At 45.3% G+C, this 17996-nt stretch overlaps 1 protein-coding gene across 1 annotated transcript; it reads right to left on the minus strand.

Annotated features, from left to right (window-relative positions):
- Positions 1–4605: 4605 nt before the first annotated feature.
- On the minus strand, positions 4606–12452 carry LOC133225468 (regucalcin-like). The gene is made up of 6 exons (XM_061377874.1): positions 10886–12452; positions 10222–10404; positions 8572–8787; positions 7069–7200; positions 6241–6395; positions 4606–5051 (listed from the first exon to the last, which is right to left on the minus strand). Exons 1-6 carry the CDS (start codon positions 11049–11051, stop codon positions 5001–5003), a joined length of 903 nt encoding a protein of 300 aa, XP_061233858.1. The 5' UTR covers positions 11052–12452; the 3' UTR covers positions 4606–5000.
- Between the last annotated feature and the right edge of the window lie 5544 nt (positions 12453–17996).

Consider the following 17996-nt stretch of genomic DNA (forward strand, 5'->3'; position numbering starts at 1 on the left):
CATCCCTGAAAGTGTGGATATTTATTCATGTCTGCACTACCTACCTAAGACTCCTTTTGCAACCAAACGGAGTACATAATTAAAAGGTGCAATTCAGTAGCCTCGAGTAAGCATCTAGACTCTGTCTGCTCTGAGTTACACCCTAGAGCTGCCTGTTTCTCTTCTCCACGCGAGGAGGAATTTGTTGGTTTCAAAGCAGTAACTTTTCATCAAAGAGCACAAACAAGCTGCCTGGAGGAGTGGACATAGCCCTGGCCTGGGCAGGAGTCTGGCAGAGAAGACAGGAGCACACAGCTGTGAACAGTCATCCCAGGAGCACTGCCTGCAGAGCATTAAGTGATTCTGCACTGGAAGATGCAATGCCAGGTCCCAAACTGTTCCAGGCCAGCACAAGCACAACCTTCCCCAAGTCAAGATAGAACAGGCAAGTTTGGCCATAGTAGCCTTCTTCTTTTTATTTTTTTTTTTTTTTACAGGAGTAAATTTATGCCAAATTACTCAAAAAAAAAAAGCTCCACTGTCCCCAAAAACATTCATGCTACAATTCATCTCAAGCTCATGTTTTTCATTCCTTTTCTCCACAGTAATATCCCAGGTCAATCCTTGGTTTGTAGTTAGTAAGATAAAGCAAACACCTGTTTGAGTCTTTCTGTATGTGCATTGAAAAGATAATTTTATGTCATATTTGCACTGATTGTGGCTGTACTGAGTTCCCATCATGTGAACAAGTCCAAGGTGCTCCAAAGGAGCATGTGCAAGTGCAGGGGAAGGATAGGGAAGAAATAAATCTGAAGGGGGGATCCAGGTACAGGCACAAAGCATGGCATAAGGCAGGACTAGTTAGTCCTTAAACTTAGTCTGCCCTTTCCCTGCCACACAGCATCTGGCAAGGCATTCAGGAGATAGCTCAAAACCCACTCATAGGCCTTTACAGATGGGACAGAGCAGAAGAAGGAAGGCCACTGACCAGGCTTGCAAGGCGAACTGGTAGTGTCTTCAATACAGAAAGCCTCTGGATCCATACACACCTGAATTTTCCTAGAGCAAAGTTAAATACTCCCAGATGAAAAAATACTTCCCAAGATGCTCAACATCCCAAACCAGAAACCAGCCCAATACTTCATATTACAAGCATGGCTCCCCTTATTTGCTCCAGATCAACTTCAAACTCGTTGCCTTTCTTGTAGCCTACCTCTCACTGCTCCATACTCTTAATATGACCAGGTCACCCAGATGACATTGACATGGGGATAACTCCATCATCCTCCATAGTCCCAAACCCTGCATCGACACTTCTTACCGCATTAAATACAAATGGGTCCATTGTGGAAAAGCCCAGCTGTTTGGGTCTGAGGTGATTTTAAAAGAATAGTGAAGGTCTTTGCAAAAGGTATGGGAGAGGGCAGTTCAGCTTTTCCCCCACCACCGTCTACCTTTTGGAAACAAGAAACTGATCAGCAGGCAAGGAAAGCCCTGCAGAGGACAGAGCAAGCACCTTCAGAATCCTCCAAGTGTCCCTTCAGACACAATTGCTCTATTTCAAGCTTTACTTCCAAATTACGCAGCCCACCTTCCTGTCTCTTGCCTTCTGCCACATCTGCCAGCAATATGTCCTTTCCCCCTCTATGCCTTCGCTTTTCTCTTCAACAACCCCTCAGCTTCCATGTTAACTCTCACATCTGATAGCTCCTTCCATTTCCCTTCATCTTTAAATCCTTGCAGTGTATCAGTGCTGTGATACCAGCCCTTTCCAGAAGATACCACAGTCTTAACATGGTATTCACACATATACTCTCTTCCCTAACATGACTTGGGTACTGCTAAACACACACCTTCTTCTTTAAGAAGACAGGAGCTGATAAGGACGAGGGTCTTACACATCCTCAGAGGCTATCACTGCTTGCGTTTACAGCTTGCATGAGTGTTATTTTGGTGCAGCAGGAGAACCCAACACTAACACCGTCTGTATTTTTTGACTTTCGGGTTGTCAGTACTGCAACATGCAGCACAAACACACTCAGTAAACCAGCACTTTCAAACAGCTCAAGCGATCTACAGTCTTAGACAAAGTCATCTACAGCTATTTCTGCCCTTCAGCCACTCTTTTGCAGACACCCAGTTCCTGCTCATATACCTCCAAAGGACATGCCTTGCCTCTTGCTCCTGCAGCCATTTTCCCAGTCAGGCCTATCTGATGACCAAAGTCACCCCTCAGGTCATCCGATAGTCCTGTTAACAGTTCATAGGCAAGTGGCTTTTCATTATCCAAGAGTATTTTCATGTGAATAGAAGTTCAAAGTTCAGTGTCTCTCCTCTGTAATCTCATTACCCTCTGAAATCTGAGTCCCCATTGACACAGAGAGATAACAGCAAGAAGGCAGCAAAGGTCTGGATTCAGTGTTTCTAAGTAAGTTTAACACTGATGTGAGCAGGGAGCACAATAGGATCAAAGTAAAATAAACAACTATGGAAAGCCAGGTCATTTCAACAGGGCAGTTACCTCTCTGTTCTGCCAGGGACATATTTACCTGCAGTAGGTAGCTCTTGTGAACTTTCTACTTAAACTTCTGTACTTTGTGTCTGTCCCTTCTCTCATTAGTGAGGAGGTTATAGTTTCTCTTTAAGATGAGGTAGATAATCAGAACAAGGAATAGGCAAACAAAGATTGCTAGGAAAAAGGATTATGTCTCCTTATCCAGGATTAAGAAATATTTTTACATCTTCTTTCCTGCCCAGAGTCCTTGGCATGCCAGTAAAAAACAGTGAAGCAAACCCTACACACCTGTATTTGCCAATTCCAGGCATGTGGCAGCATGTGGGTGCAGCAGCAATGCCAGCCCAGCCGTGATGTTTAACTACTACCTTCATTCACATCCTAGCTGCATTTATGAATATTTGGAGACCCTCAGTTTAGATTTAACAGGTTTTCTTGAAGGTGTGTCTTTTTGGGAAGGCAGGGGATGAGTCAGGTTGTCCCACAAGGGCTAGAAAACACGAGGACCAAAATCTTCCCAGTTGAATGCCTATTACCAACACACACAAAAGTATGCAAGAGAAGTAAGATTTATCCAGCCTGGTATAGGTTAAATATACATTAAGTATAGTAAATGCTTAGAAAAGTTTATAAAATGCAAGATGTACAAACCAATCCCTTACAAGAGAAGCCAGTTCCCATCAGTTACTGCTAGCCCATTGACAAGATGTTTTGTGTTCTGCCTGTGATCTACATTGGGAAGACACTTCACTAGCAGATTAACCCTGTGCAGACAGCATCATCCCTGCTATGCTTCTCACTGTGTGGGGCCGACCCACACCAACCACGTACTCAGTCACACAGTCACCATCTCAGAGCGTATCCTCACCAAGGATTATAGATACCGTATTGTTCCCTGCATAGACAAAGGGAATAAAACCAGTCCCATATTCCCTGGTTTTCAATCAGTGCTTTTTTCTAGGAAGCAAAGTCACAAAACAGCAGCTTCTGAAATCTGAAGAGAAGTGAAGTAGTGGGTGCTTGGGTAGCAGAGTGAAATTCATCTTCAAACCTTTCTTTACTTTGGGAAGCTGTGCTACGCCGAGAAAGACCCAAGAGCACTCAGATGCTGGAGTCCAAGAGCAGCATGCACAGTATCTCCATTTAGAGATGGAGGAAGGAGTAGCTGGAGAATTACAAACCAGTGAGCCTGGCTTGCATGCCCAAGTAAGCTCAAGAAAAAAGTTATGAGGGCACTGAGGATTTCTAAAGTGTCAGTTTTTCAAAACTACCTATTTTCCTTTCTGGCAGAACATTTAACATAATGTATAGGCAATTTCGCAAATAATTGGGTATTTTTTTTATTAAATGAGGTATCTGCACACACTTCCTACATTTTATTTTTTTTAATTAAAGGTTAGGACACTTGACTTGCCTCCAAATATCCTACCTTCACTTTCCTCTCCAGATGGGGTAAACAGGAAATCTTGCATAATTGTCAACATCCCTTATACCAGTTTGGCATTGACATGGTGCCAAAGGAGCATTTAACACCTTTGCTCTTAAAACACCCCAGGAGCTTAATTGCGATTGGAATTATGACGAGGAAAAAAATAACAGCCCAGTTGTTGAGCAAACATTAGAATGAATTGAACATTTTATTTCTCAATCAAGTTGTCTTTGTGCTGCTCTGTGGAGTCACCTTGCTTCCAGAACAAGGTCGGAGTAAAGCAGAGCAATGGGCCAAGAGCATTTGCTGTGTTTTAACAATGATTTGGCCAAGTAGCACAGAAGCAAAGTAATCAGCCCAGCTTGGTTCTTTCAAAACCCTGGCCAGGAGAAAAATGCTTAGTTCTGGAGAAAACGGTCAATCCTAGGGGGAATCTACATACAGCGCCACAGAAACTGTGTAACATTTCTGTGTGGATAACCAGTCTTTCTGCTCTTTCACGTGTGGGCTACTGTGCGAAACTATCCTCATGAGGCATTGAATACTTAATTCCTGGTGTCTGAGGACTAACTTAAGGCTTTCAATCGCAGTGGTGGAAAGGCCACATACCTCAGAGCAAGACACCAAAACACCAAAGAACACACCCTGGGGAAGTCCCACAGCAGAGGAGCAGTCCAGGTCATCACTTACTTAAAATGTTTATTAACATCTGCCATATCATTGCTGGTACATCACTGTAACATGAAAAGACAAACCACAAGTCAGATTCTGCTACAGGAACCACCCAGTTTTGAAAATCCAGAGCTTGTCCATCAGAAAGTTCAACAAAACTGAGCTCGAGCTTGAAGAGGTCTATGGGAAGTCACAAAAGCTATCCAGGTGTAACACCAGCTAACTTTATCTCTCTAACCTATTGCATCAAGGCACAGGCCCACAGGAGAAGGAATATCTTCAAGTCCAAACAGGAATGCTCTCACATGTGGATTTAGAAATCCTCATCCAGATAAATTCTGCAGTTCATTGGTCAGAGTTACTACAAGATGCAAGCACTTCTTCTTTGTTATTTAACATCAGTGTTCAAGCAGCATAGAAATTCTGTGGGATCCCTTTCACACCCAGGCCTGTTACCTGTTTAAAAAAATTAAAGAAAGGAAACAGAAGAGTCTCCACTGAGTACAATGAAAACCTTCAACTGTTTTACAACAAATACTGTAGCAACCTGCTCCTACGTGGAGGTTCCCCTGGTTCAATAGAAGACTAAAAAGATTAAATGGAGTTCTTTAGAACTCACTAAGTTCTTTAAGATAATCAAGCACCACTCAATAACTTTGCTAATTTACACATTATGTGCTGCCCTTACATATGGTCTTTATGTCCATAGTAACCAAACAATTCATAGTAACTTCTAATGTGCTTTGCCCATGGAAGACATCTGAGTTTGGAAAATACCAGTTCCCTTGTAGAACTGGAGAACTGAGGAGGAGGTAAAAAGAGACAAGGCTCATTTAATTCTCCTGGGGTCCTAAACTCTGCTTCTTGAGAAATCTATTAGTTCTCAGCCAAGCAAAATCTGTTCCAAGCACTGCTTTAAACCAGAAAGTCTCCGATTTGAGGCTAGATCTCCATCCCTCCTGGAACATGTTTTCATGCTATAGCCAAACTGGCTGCAGTCAGCGTTCAGGGAATAATGGCAATTGATGATTAAGAACTGCATTTTACATTCCTGATATACTTTTTGCTAATTTTTTTGCTAAATAAAGAGAAAACCAAGTTTCAGATTTAAGAGCAAAAATGGACAAAAATGTGTATTATTAGGTTCTCAAAACACATAGCAACCACTTTAAACATATTTAAAAAAAAACCTCCAAAGTTTTTGGGATTGGGATGCAAAATTTTGACGTTGTGAATGTAACCATTAAAAGTTTAAAGATGCAATCTGTGCTGTAAACATTACATTTAGATTTCCTGGCACAATTAAAACCTGAGAATTAAGGAAGTGAAATTTCCAGAACTGATGAAAATAAAGTAAGACATAGGAGGAAGTCCCAGTTCCTTACAGTGTATTACAGACTATGCTACACAGGGCAGATTCAGATCCACTAGCTGCTTTCAGATCCCAACCAGATGCCAACTTTGGCTTAGCAACATTCCAATCTTCCTTCCAAATGCATGAGCAGCTGTGCAAAAGCAGCTGTACCCAGCTACAGGACAAGCAACACATCTGGACCAGCAAATCAGGTGAGCAGGATGAGCAAAGGCAGTTGGGGCACCTCACCCGGCTTGGCAGGTCTGAGATACAGAAAGAAGATCTGCTGACCTTGAAAATCTCTCCCGCATGAGGTTCCTTGGCTAAGGTGGTCTCGTCCAGTCCATCATATGCAGAAGTCACGTACATTTCTGAGTAGTCTTTTCCACCAAAGCAGCAAGAAGTGATCCTCGGAGTAGGCAGCCTCACAGTTTGGATTCTTTTTCCTGGGAAAATGTGCATTTGTTTACTTATGCCATATAAATATTAATGCATACATAGCACAGATACGGCATTCACTCAGAAGGAATCTCCTCTTCAGACAGAGGCCACATCCTAAAGGACAGCTTGTTGGGAAATAAGATTCTTTCATCTGCCTCATCTCTAACTATTTTTCACCCTCTTCCCTATATCTGTGAGGCTTTGTCTCCTTTCCTCATAATGAAGTAATACACTATGTAAAGCCAGGAAGAGCAGAAACACCTGGCCTGGCATGGTTGTCATTCCCTAACAGAGTTTCCCAGCTAAACATTTCAATGCTGAATTCTTTCTTTTAATTAAATTTAATTAAGTTTTAAATTACATATAATTAAGAATTACAGGTTTATAATATTTCTCACAATAGATATGCAATGCATTTTTTAATTTTCTTTTAGTGTACTGTTAGGAAGTGGGTGTGCTACATCAGCAGGTTCCTTGTGGGAGCAAGGGTACTTGACACTGGGAGGCTGTGCTCTCCATGTGATCAGGGTCTGGACCAGTAATGCTCATAGTAACACATGGAGCAGAAACAGGCAATAAGTAACACCTTCTTGTCTTACCTTCAAACCATTCTTCCTTGCTCTTGTATTCATGGCACATAGGTGACACTTGATTCACATGTACTGATGGATGCCTTACCTGTCTCTGGGTCTATACGAATGACTCTCCCGCCATCAATACAGGCCACCCAGAGCTTCCCTTCTGCATCTATGCACATCCCATCGGGCATTTGCTCCTCCTTTTCTAGGTGGTACAAAAGTCTGGGGCAGGCTGCAGGGAGAGTTACAAAGCCAGTGTTACATGGGGTCCTATGAGTTCTGTATCAGATCCCAGTCTATCAGTTTTGGTTAAGCCTGGACACCAACTGCTAATGGTCTAGGCTGCAGTGCAGATGGGTTGGTGGGCCCATGGAGCAGTGCATGTAGGCAGCAGTCTGCCTGCTCTGATCCAGTGCCTTATGTCATTTACATCACCGAAAAATAGACAGCCGTTGGCTTAAAGCCAAGGCTAGGAAGTTCAAATTCATTACATTTGTGTATTGGGGTGGAGAGTGTGAGGGAAAGGAAGTCGCATTACATCTTCTTTAGAAATATTATATCATAAAATCTGTAGAGATAGATTTTCTCTGCAAAATGAGATCTGAGAGAATGTAATTATTTTGTATGGTTTTCACCCATAATTACACAAAGTCCACACTCATCAGCGTACAAAGGTAGTTCCACAATTTAAACTCCCGTGAAATACAACCGGTTGATACAGCACAAAAGTATTTCACCAAGTTTTCAAATGAGGTTACATCAATTTTGCTTGCACTTAAATTTTCATTTTTGCAGATGTAATCATAGAATGTTTTGGGTTGGGAAGGAAATTTAAAGACCACCTGATTCCAACCCCCTGCCACAGACAAGGCCACCTTCCACTAAACCAGGTTGCTCCAAGCCCCATCCGGCCTGGCCTTGAACACTGCCAGGGATGGGGCAGCCACAGCTTCTCTGGGCAGCGTGTGCCAGTGCCTCACCACCCTCACAGGGAAGAACTTCTTCCTTGCATCTAACTCAAATCTCCCCTGTTTAAGCTTGAACTCATTACCCCTTTTCCTATCACTACAGTCCCTGATGAAGAGTCCCTCTCCAGAATCAAACAATATTTGTCCAGAAAATTAATCAAATGAAATTCACCAAACATCTGGGGGCAATTTTCATTTCAGAATTTGGAAACTTCAGTCACAATGATAACTTGATTCTTTAAACACAATTCTGTGATACACATACACATACATTCCGTATTTGTATTTGTGGAACTAGTACAATCACAGCATTCCAGTAGATGGCACTGAAGAATAAATAGCGTCCTATAAGCTAACTCACTCTACAGTATAAATGGCTTTTTCCCTGCAGCTCCTTGAAAGGGTCTAAATATGATCCATCTATTCAGATGAAAGTAAGTTGAAGGAGTGCCAAAAGTGTGTTCACCGAATACACCTGGTGTGTAACTAAATTTGACAAAAGTCCCGGTCAGCCTGCTGACAAGCTGTACCCAGGAGCTATGAGATCTGTCAAACAAATCATCTTACACACCCAGGTCTTGCTGCAGGAAGAGTGATAGCGCTATTTGTCACCGAAATTAGGAAAGCACTTGTACCAATCTTTCCAGTGTGCACATCGTAGCTGAAGGCATGCACAGCGTATGCCAGGCTGTCAATGTGAAAGAAGGTCCTGTGGTCCAGGGACCAGTCCAGACCATTGGAGATGTCCACCTGGTCTAACTGTTTTATTACTGAGTGGTTGGGGAAAAGGGTATAGAGAGCTCCTTGCCGCCTTGCTCGGACCCCTGGTGCTGTTTCTTCAGCCATTGTACCTGAAACGGAAATGTGAGTGACAGTTAGAAAGCAGAAGCTTATTTTTCCTCAGGCTTGATCAAAAACCTCCTGTAACTGTTAGGGAGAGGCCCTAGGGAGGAAGGATCTGCCCATGTCCCATCAGATTAGTGAGAAGGATTAAAAGGTGCAGGTCAGGAGCAGCTGCCTCCCATGGAGGTGATTCTGGCCAACAAAAGGATGAGTTTCTGCATTGCCATGAGGTTTAAATCATATACACCAAAGACCCAAAGGAGCACCACAACATGTCAGAGACTGAGGTTGCTCACAGCAAAATTCAAGAGGCAGGCAAGCATCAGGTGCTCTTTTTGTAGGTGCTCTGTGTAGACTGATTCCATCATTTAAATGGGCTGTGACCTTAAAATACAGGTGCTGTAAATCATGGTTGTCTCAGAAGCAAGTGGAGAATACCACAGAAGTGAGATTTTTTTTTCCTTAATGGATTTATGTCTCAGTGTTATGCTCATTATTTAGTTTCTGATTCTCTCCAGAAAGGAAAGAGCTCTGTAGTGATGGGATGAGAAGCACTCAAGGGAGAAATTCATGCCTTCTTTTAACTGTGACAGACTGTCTCTGTTGGCTTCCTCTTTCAGAAGACTTTATGATCTTCTTTTACAACATTTGGCCAAAGCCCCTGTAAAAGCACTGATCCACCATGCACAACGAGGAATGGACATGCAAAGCAGGTTTTTCTCTCTTATTCTTGTCCTTAACTCCAGTGACATTTCAGCCCTCAAGCATAACCATGAGTCAAATGAATCTCCTGATTTTTGGTAAATTTGGAATAAGAAGAAAAGGCTGGGTGGAAAAACAAATGCAGAGCCATTTTCAGTCCAGTCAGTTGCCCTCTGCTTCCAACATGGATTTCTGTGCTTGAGTCCTCATTTATATAGGAGGAGAAAAAACACAGGGGTTTGCATCGCAACCAGTGGCAAAAGTCCCTCCTGCCTTCAGGAGGCCAAGGATCTCTCCCCACATCCCTGTTTCCCACAGGCTAACCAGAGGAGGCTGTACATGAAGGGTTCAAGCTGCAGCTCATCTTTTACTGTAGGAGCTGCATCCCCCTGCACACCTCCAGAAATGTTCCTATCTGCATGAGCCCCTTACTGGCTTTTCGGCTCCCATGGAAGCAGATGTTTGTAAAACACCATCTGCAAGTAGAAGGGGAGCCTTCCTGCTAGACAGCCCTTGTTGGCAGCCCCTGTCCTCATTTGGGTCAGAGAATGTGGGGTCCCTTGTCCTCCTCCATTGGGCAGTAACTGAGCAGAGCATCCACGAGATGGCTTACTCTTGCAACGGCAGTTTTTGTGGGGAACTCCACAGAGGAATCAAGAACACGGAATAAAATGCACTGTACAAAATACCCTTTAATTAGTTCCTCTTTGAGCTGGGGGAAATTTCTGCCAGGAACTTACCAGCAAAAAACCTTCCCTTCGGATCCACTTTCCCATCATTGAATCTGTTGTTGGGTTTATCTTGCTCGAGCTCAAGGATGGTGGTGACCGCTTTGGTGTCCCAGTCCAGAAAGGCAAACCTGGTCCCCAGGGCGATGATGTAGCCCCCACACTGCCGCAGTGCCACTGAGCCAACACGGGCATCTGTGGGCAAGAGGGAGCAGGAGATGGCGAATGGCTCCAGGCCTTCAGTCAGCCCTAATCCCCCCCACCTCACTGTGGGCATCTGGGCTTGACTGGGACATCCCTGACCTAGAAAGGCTGGGTTGATGCTAAGATTCTTATTCCCCGGGTTCATTAGCACTCCTCGCTGGCTCTGTGCTCCCCACCTTCTGGGCAGACACAGCCATTAGGATTGTAGCTTTTCCTCTTCAGGTTCCAAATGGAACATTCCATCTGGGCTTAGCAAAAGCAACATGCACATTGCTCTCCACACCTAAGCACAATCCCCTCTGATCAACTGGCTCAAGGCACACCGTGTTCAGCACCATGTCATGGGAGGACAGGGAATGTGGCCCCATGGAAAGTAAGGGAGACCACCATGCTGCGGGACTCCTACCAGGAGGGATGGACAAGAGCAGACAGAGAAGGTTCCCATGATGAAGTGATGACTATGGACTCTTACCCACAGACACGCTCTGCACCTCGTTGGTGAGTGAGCTCCAGCGGCAAACTTTCTGCGAGTTAATGTCTACATAGACGAGCGCGCTCTCCCTCTCTTCCCAGACTGGGCACTCTCCCATCCTGTTCTTCTCCTTCACAACGGATTCGATTTTGATGGAGGAGGACATGGTCTGAGAGGAAGAATGCTGATAACAGATTTAATGAACAGCTCTCATTGTGTGGATGTTTTATGCCAACAATGCCTAAAGGCAGAGTTTGTAAATGGCAAAGACCTCCAAATCCCACATGACAGAGGTTCCTGTGACATTTCCATGTCCTCATGGCTGGAACTGAGCTCCAGGCTCCAAGGCTTCTCCTTAGCAAGCCTCTCCTAGGAAGGAGACTTCGAACCAGAGCTATTAATAAGGCACCTGCCTCCAGACAAGGGAGTGCTAGGGATATATCCCTGAGCCAGGACCAAGCTGTCAACCAGAGAGTGATGATCCCAAAGCTTTCCCTGACCCATGAGAAGGGGCTGTGGGCAGCAGCACTGATGATTCAGGTGCCTTTTTGTGGAAAAACAAGGCTCTTCCTTATTAACACAGATGCTCCGACTTGCTCCACAGGAAGATGTAAGCCCATATACCATCTGCAACTTGCCACTGATGCCACTGCAGACCAACTATGTTCCCACACAGAGCCAGTGCGAATATGCAAACACCAGGGAAGGATCCTGCCTTTGAAATCCTGATGCTTTATTTTCCCTCCGAGCATTTCATCGTCATCAGCCCCCTCACCGCCCTAGCCATGGCTCCAGCCCCTGCCACAGACTCCACATCTCACCCTGTGCCAGGCTGCAGGGTGTAATTACACCAGCTGCAGCTTCGGGGCAAAGCCACCTATGAAGCTCCCATCCCAGGCGGCTGCTCCTGCCAGGGGGTGTTCATGTCCCATCCCTGTTGGGGCAAGGTGCCCAGAGAGACACCAGACACTCAGCCACCACCCTGGAACAGGGTGCCAGATCCCTCGTATTTGTGTTCAGAGCCCACTGATGCCCTCCAAAACAGGTAGATCAGCCTCTGCCCCTATCTCAGTGTGGGATGTGAGCAGCAGCATCCACCATTCAGCTCTTACAAAAGAAAGGGGCCTCCTCACTGCCTCAGTCACTGCTAATGGAGACACCACTGCTGCTGCACCAACTGGCCTCAGCACATTTTTTTCCACAGATCAGAGAGATATTTCTTGGGAGGCAGCCAGTCCCTGCCATAACACTCTTCCTACGGATTATTGTCTTGAAGAGGGCATTTTTTCCTAGTAGGTGAGCTGATGGTACAGTATACAGAAAATTAATTATCACTAATGCTCTTCAAAGTACTGGGAAGAGCCAGTAATCACCCTGAGTGGAAACTCCACGGCTGGGGACCCAGGATCTCCCCTGCTCTCCAATGCCAGGCATGCATAACAAGGAGTCACACCACCACCACGGTAAGATCCAAACAACCCATTTATCAAATATATCCTTCTCCCTTCCAAGAAAATGGCCATGAGGGGCTGGACTTAAGCTGCTCCATGCAAGAAATCAGCATCAGTCTCAAGCATAAATGAGGATACCCAGCAAGATGCCAGTAAAACCTCATAAAACCTCTTAGGCCATGCTCAAGCTGGAGAATTGAGTTCTCTTGGGTTGAAGTTTTGTGTCATGTGGCTGCCATGTTTGGGACTCGAGGCTCAGAGACACAATGCTGACTTTATTGTATTGTGGTCTGGAAAACACAGAGTGGCTCTCACCCTCATGGGAAAACAGGGCTCAGCAGCAGCCTGGCATCCATACGGCTCCATGGAGAAAGGAAGTCTCCAGATCTGCAGCAGACGGTATTTGTTTTGTTTGCTGTTTCATTGACACAACTGAGCCTTATTAAACCTCTCTCTTCCCACCACCACCTGCTCAATTTACTGCTCCTTCTCCAGCAGCAACAAAACCGGGGCCCGGCAGATAATCCAGAGTGAAACACTGATTGACGGACCCATCCCGCATGTCACATGAGGCGTATGCAATCACATCACTGACAGCTATTTCCCAAGGCACAGGCAGAGGAGAACCCAACCCGCGCACACCAGCTGCCTGCTTACCCTTCTCATGCCCCCCCGATGATGCTGCCTACCCTTCCCTGTCCCATGGAAACTCAGCACACATCCGCCTTCCCCAGCTGCACATCCAGCCTCAGCATTTCACCCCTTCTCCAAAGGATTAGCTCTTGTATGTCCCTCCAGCTGTGGGTTCCTTTTATTTTCAAATAGCTGAATATTTTGGCTCAAATTTGCCCCTTGCTTTTAAGCAGAGGGCAACCAAAAGGGAAGATTTGTGCCTTTCTGGCTGAGGTTTCACTAATTTTCACAAGCAACTAAAAAGTGAGAATTTTAATAGGAAGTTCATCCAACCCTAAGAGGCAGCACTGTCACCCAAAAGAGGTCTCACAACCTGGCAGGGATGCAGCCCCTGCTCCCCCTCGTGCTTGGTGGTCCACCTCCCTCTGCACTTTCCCTGCTTATACCGTGTGGAGCTATATAGGAGCAGTGTTCCACAGAATACAGCATCTCAGAGGGAAATATGTGGAAATGACCACAAAAAACCCTGTTCAAAACATCCCAACTTCACCACTCCCCAGGCATTCTGCTGCCTGGCACCTTTCTGTGCAAGGGGCACCTTGCACTGACTGGTATGCAGGGGAAAAAAAAAGAACCATTCCCAGCAGAAAACACCAAATTCTACTGTATTTTCCCCAAACAAATCCCTGCGGATAAGAACATTGTCTTTACCCTGCCTATTTCCTCTCTGCTACGTTTTGTTGGCTTTCTAGCCTCCTGGACTCGTGCCTAATCCTGTTACACAGACTAAGGGGCCGATGGGTGTCACTGAAATGTTTTCCAAGTTAAACTGTTTAAAGTTACAGAATTTGGAGACCATAAGAAAAATTTCCTGTTAGGAATGGGAAACTAAAGTAAAAATATCCAGTCAGCTCTTAAAACTAAAGCCTCTTTCTGGTAGTTATTTGAAGATAGCTTTTCTAATCCTCAGTCCACATCCCTTTTCAAATGATTTGGACATAAAGTGGTCATTTCAGTACCTCTCAGATACAGGTAAAAACCAAACAAATGACTGGCCTTAACAGGTTTTCTTTACTGTTTCTCCTCCTCTCTCCCCCATGCAAGCACACATCATTCCATTTTTCATTTCAAGCTGAAGCAGGCAGACAGCTGAGGCTTATAATGTGCGTACAGCGAAATAACCAGCAGTGAAAACTAGGGAATCTTAAGAACCCTTTTCCCTCGATCCGAGCTGGAGGACGCCTATGTGAAACTGTGCAGCTCATCACAACAACACACCTGCAGAGGGAAATATCGCAACTCCTGGGCTGGTATCTCCTTTCCAGCACTAGTCCAATGAAACCAGCTGCTGTTTTTGGCGACAGTGAACAATGGGCAATAGCTGATGCTATCTGCACCGAGCAGGTAACCTTTTAGATTTTGTATTCATCCAGCAGTCACATGAATGATGAGGCATGGAGCAAAGCCCTTCTGAATGGTCTGGTTCCTGGTGCCAGCAGCAGAGCATGTGATAGGAAAAAATCCTTGCTCAGAGTTTCTCTCATGTCATAAGAGCAGGAGAGGAAAACGGAGACATTGCACCACTCGGTCACCCCGAGGGCTAGCCCACTCTCCCCAGATTTAGAGGCAAATGAATGTCTGGGGTGATAAAAAGGGGAGGTTAATAAAAGATGCAAGGGAGGGTTTTGTAGTCACTTTGAAGGATAAGGAAAATATACTCTTGTGATTAAAGCATATTAGCATCATTAAGATTTGGAGGTTGTTCCCAGCTGTGCCACAACCTTCTTGTGTGCAAAGAAGAACCCGCTCTCCTTGCAGGGCTTCTCACCTCCTACACGCAAAGCCTGATCCCCACCTCAGTGAAGAGCTGCGAGCTGTTGCCTGCAGCACACCCAAGGAGGGCTTTGCCCCAGGAACCTCCATGATTGCCACGGATGCTGCAGGACAGCAACCTCTTGCTTGGATTTAAGACTTTTTGGTTTTTTCTTTCTTTGGCATTTGCATTTTTTCACCTGTGAGAGATGAAGACAGAAGATGACAAGTGCCTTCTCCAAACCAGCCCTGCTCAGCAGAGGTAGGTGATGGTGGGTACCCCCCACAGCTGGTCCAGCAAGCTGGGGACAAGGGCAGGTTTGCTATGGAGACAGAGCTAGGGGGAAAGGCAGGAAGCAGGCTGCTGCTGCCAGTCACTGGCCTCACCATCATCAGAGAGGGCAGAAGCCACCTGAGAGGAATCAGACCCAGCCCAGCATGAGAGAGCAATGCATTTCTTTACTAATGCAAGACTTTAATGAACATGTTAATTTGATGTTCAAATGATTAACAGGATGAACATTTCTCCCAGATAAGCAAATAGCCAAGATGGACCCACTATTATCCTATCACAGTCACCATTGAGCCACATTTGGAGGTTAAAAAGTTACAGCCCTAAGCCAGAGACAGATTCAACCATTTCTAGCAAAAGAGGCAGTCATATTTCCAAGCTGAGCTCCTGCCAAGTCACTGCATTATGGGCAAAGTGGCTGTGAGCTCCTTGAGGACCCTTTTCAGTCTTCCTTGGCTCCCCAAGGTTCCAACTCATTTCAGCACAAACCCTGTGTCTCTGCTCGCTCCGACAAAACTTTTCACATTACTCTGTTTTCCTTCTCTTAACCTAAAAGATAACTTTGGAGGGAGGTTCATGTAGAACAATATCCATTTTCTCACAGCATTCAGATGGAAGGTATATTCAAAAGGAAAATTCTCATTTACTATCATTTTAACTGCTTTTACATTGAAAGAAAAGTGACTGGTTCTCTGGTGCAGGGAAAAAAAGGTCTTTTTTTTTTTTTTTCTCCGCAAAGTATTTCTCAAGGCATCTTTTCCTAAAGGAATTTTGGCGGAGAAAACCAAATTTCCAACTCAGCAATTTTTTTCTGGTGACTTGACTGACTTCCCACCACAGGCTGCGGCAAAGCAAAACCACGTCAGGCAGGGGGATAAAGCATTTGCCTTGCCGCAGCTAAAAAACCCAATGTGCTGCTTTGCTGCAGAGCAGCTCGGATGCTGGATCATCGACAAGCAGCAGCACCAGGCAGGGCAGCAGCTGGGACAGCGCTACCAGAGCACATCTCTCTGATTTATTTAGGTGGTTGCACATGCTCTGGGAACAACCTCACTGCATTTTGCACCATCTCTTATTCCTGACCCCACCAGCATCTAGACTACCAGCATCACATCTCCCACCCCTTGCGCACCACTCCAGCGTCCCCTATGCCATCCTTTCCAGAGGTCGGTCACTTTAGGAGGAGACACATCTCAAAGGCTCTGTGGATGCTGCTGACAAGCGGTGCACCCCTGCAGTAGCAGGTGCATGTATTCGTTGCTAGCCAGCCCACTATTCCTTGAATTATTTCCAGAACATCAAGAGCCTGTCCCTGCCATGCACTCCAGTTGTTTCTGATGTTGCAAAGCAGAAGTTTACAGAGAATTTGGCCACACGCATGCACTGTCATTAACAGCACAAAAATAAAATCTGAACTGTTAAAAAATTCTTATTTCTTTAAACAAATCAAGCTTTGAGTATATAAGGGGAGACCTTGTAACAGTCTTCTAGTACCTAAAGGGGACTACAAGAAATCTGGTGACGGACTTTTTAGAAGGTCATGTGGTGACAGGACAAGGGGAAATGGCTTTAAGTTGAGAAAAGGTAGGTTCAGATTAGATATTAGGAAGAAATTCTTCACTATGAGGGTGAGGAGACGCTGGCACAGGCTGCCCAGAGAAGCTGCGGCTGCCCCATCCCTGGCAGTGTTCAAGGCCAGGTTGGACGGGGCTTTGAGCAACCTGCTCTAGTGGAAGGTGGCCCTGTCCATGGCAGCGGGTTGGAACTGGATGAGCTTTAAGGTCACTTCCAATCCACACCATCCTGTGACTTATGATAAAGGCAATGGTGCAACCCTGTACTTCTGGCTGACAACCCCACCACAGTGTTTCCTTCTGGAGTGACCTCTCTCCTTTCCCACTGCTTTGGTTTCCTCTGATGAAACTCCTACCACTTCTTTTTTTGCGGTGCCTAGTTTTTATCAACACAGTGTACCTGGGAGAGTGTATCAACGCATGAGTACACCACATATATCAATGTGGTATCTAAATAATTGTATTTGTCTTCTGTTACCTACAGGCATATATTCTGTTGCATACAGGCTCAGACAATAGCTGTATTTGTTCCCACGGCTTTGTAAATATTTAGTAAGTCCATCACTCCCCTCTTTTTTTCCCAGCTCCTCAAATCACACTCATGTTGCTTATACCCCTTGTGGGTCCATCCCAGTTTTTGTTACACTAGAAACTCAACTTTTCATATGATTTGATTGTTCTTATGTCTTAAAGTCATTCTTCACCTAGACAGAGTCATCCTCTGCTGCTGTCTCCCTTTTGGAGATGACAACAGGCAGGGTTACAGTTAATGAAGACACAGTTATTAAAAACCCATGCCAGGCAGGCATGGGTACAGCTACTCACCCCAGCAATATCCCACTTGACAGCGCTGTCCAAATGTGAAGCCAAGGCTTATCTTCCCCTGGCTTCGCCCTTTTTGTAGGCAGGGCTTGGTCCCTCCCTGGTGCTTGAGATGGGAAGAACTGGAGCTCCCCAGGCAGTCCGTGCTGCCGCTTTTATTTCAGCAGAGCTATGTTGCCAGCAGAGGATGACTAGAGTTTTCTCCAGCTTGGTTGGGAATAAATACTGTTCACCTATGACTATAGATTTTGGTCACGAGGGTGAAGAAATCCTTCAGGGCACAGCAGCTGCTCCTTCTGGTACAGCCCTTCCTGCCAGTGGGCTCTTGCCCAACCCTAATTGAAATCAGTGCAAGTCTTTGATCAAGGAGGTGAGCTTCATTAATAAGCAAGGGATTAAACTAAAGTCAGGAAGCCTTCCTAATTGAGGGAACCGGCAACCACTCAGCTCCAGTTCGGGACTGATCCGGTGCCCCATCATGGGACTTGAGTCAAAATATGCTGGCAGCACCTGTTTGGGCCCCTTGG

The sequence above is a fragment of the Neopsephotus bourkii genome, unplaced genomic scaffold, assembly GCF_033783945.1.
Source record: "Neopsephotus bourkii isolate Nb327-2 ecotype Australia unplaced genomic scaffold, CSIRO-AGI_Nbou_v1 NB_1760, whole genome shotgun sequence".
In the NCBI taxonomy this organism is placed as follows: Eukaryota; Metazoa; Chordata; class Aves; order Psittaciformes; family Psittacidae; genus Neopsephotus; species Neopsephotus bourkii.

Coding starts and splice junctions, on each gene's coding strand:
- LOC133225468 (XM_061377874.1), bottom strand. CDS start 11,051: ATGTCCTCCTCCATCAAAATCGAATCCGTTGTGAAGGAGAAGAACAGG. Junction 10,405..10,885: donor GGTGCAGAGCGTGTCTGTGG/GTAAGAGTCCAT, acceptor TCTTGCCCACAG/ATGCCCGTGTTGGCTCAGTG. Junction 6,396..7,068: donor TCGTATAGACCCAGAGACAG/GTAAGGCATCCA, acceptor ACATTTTCCCAG/GAAAAAGAATCCAAACTGTG.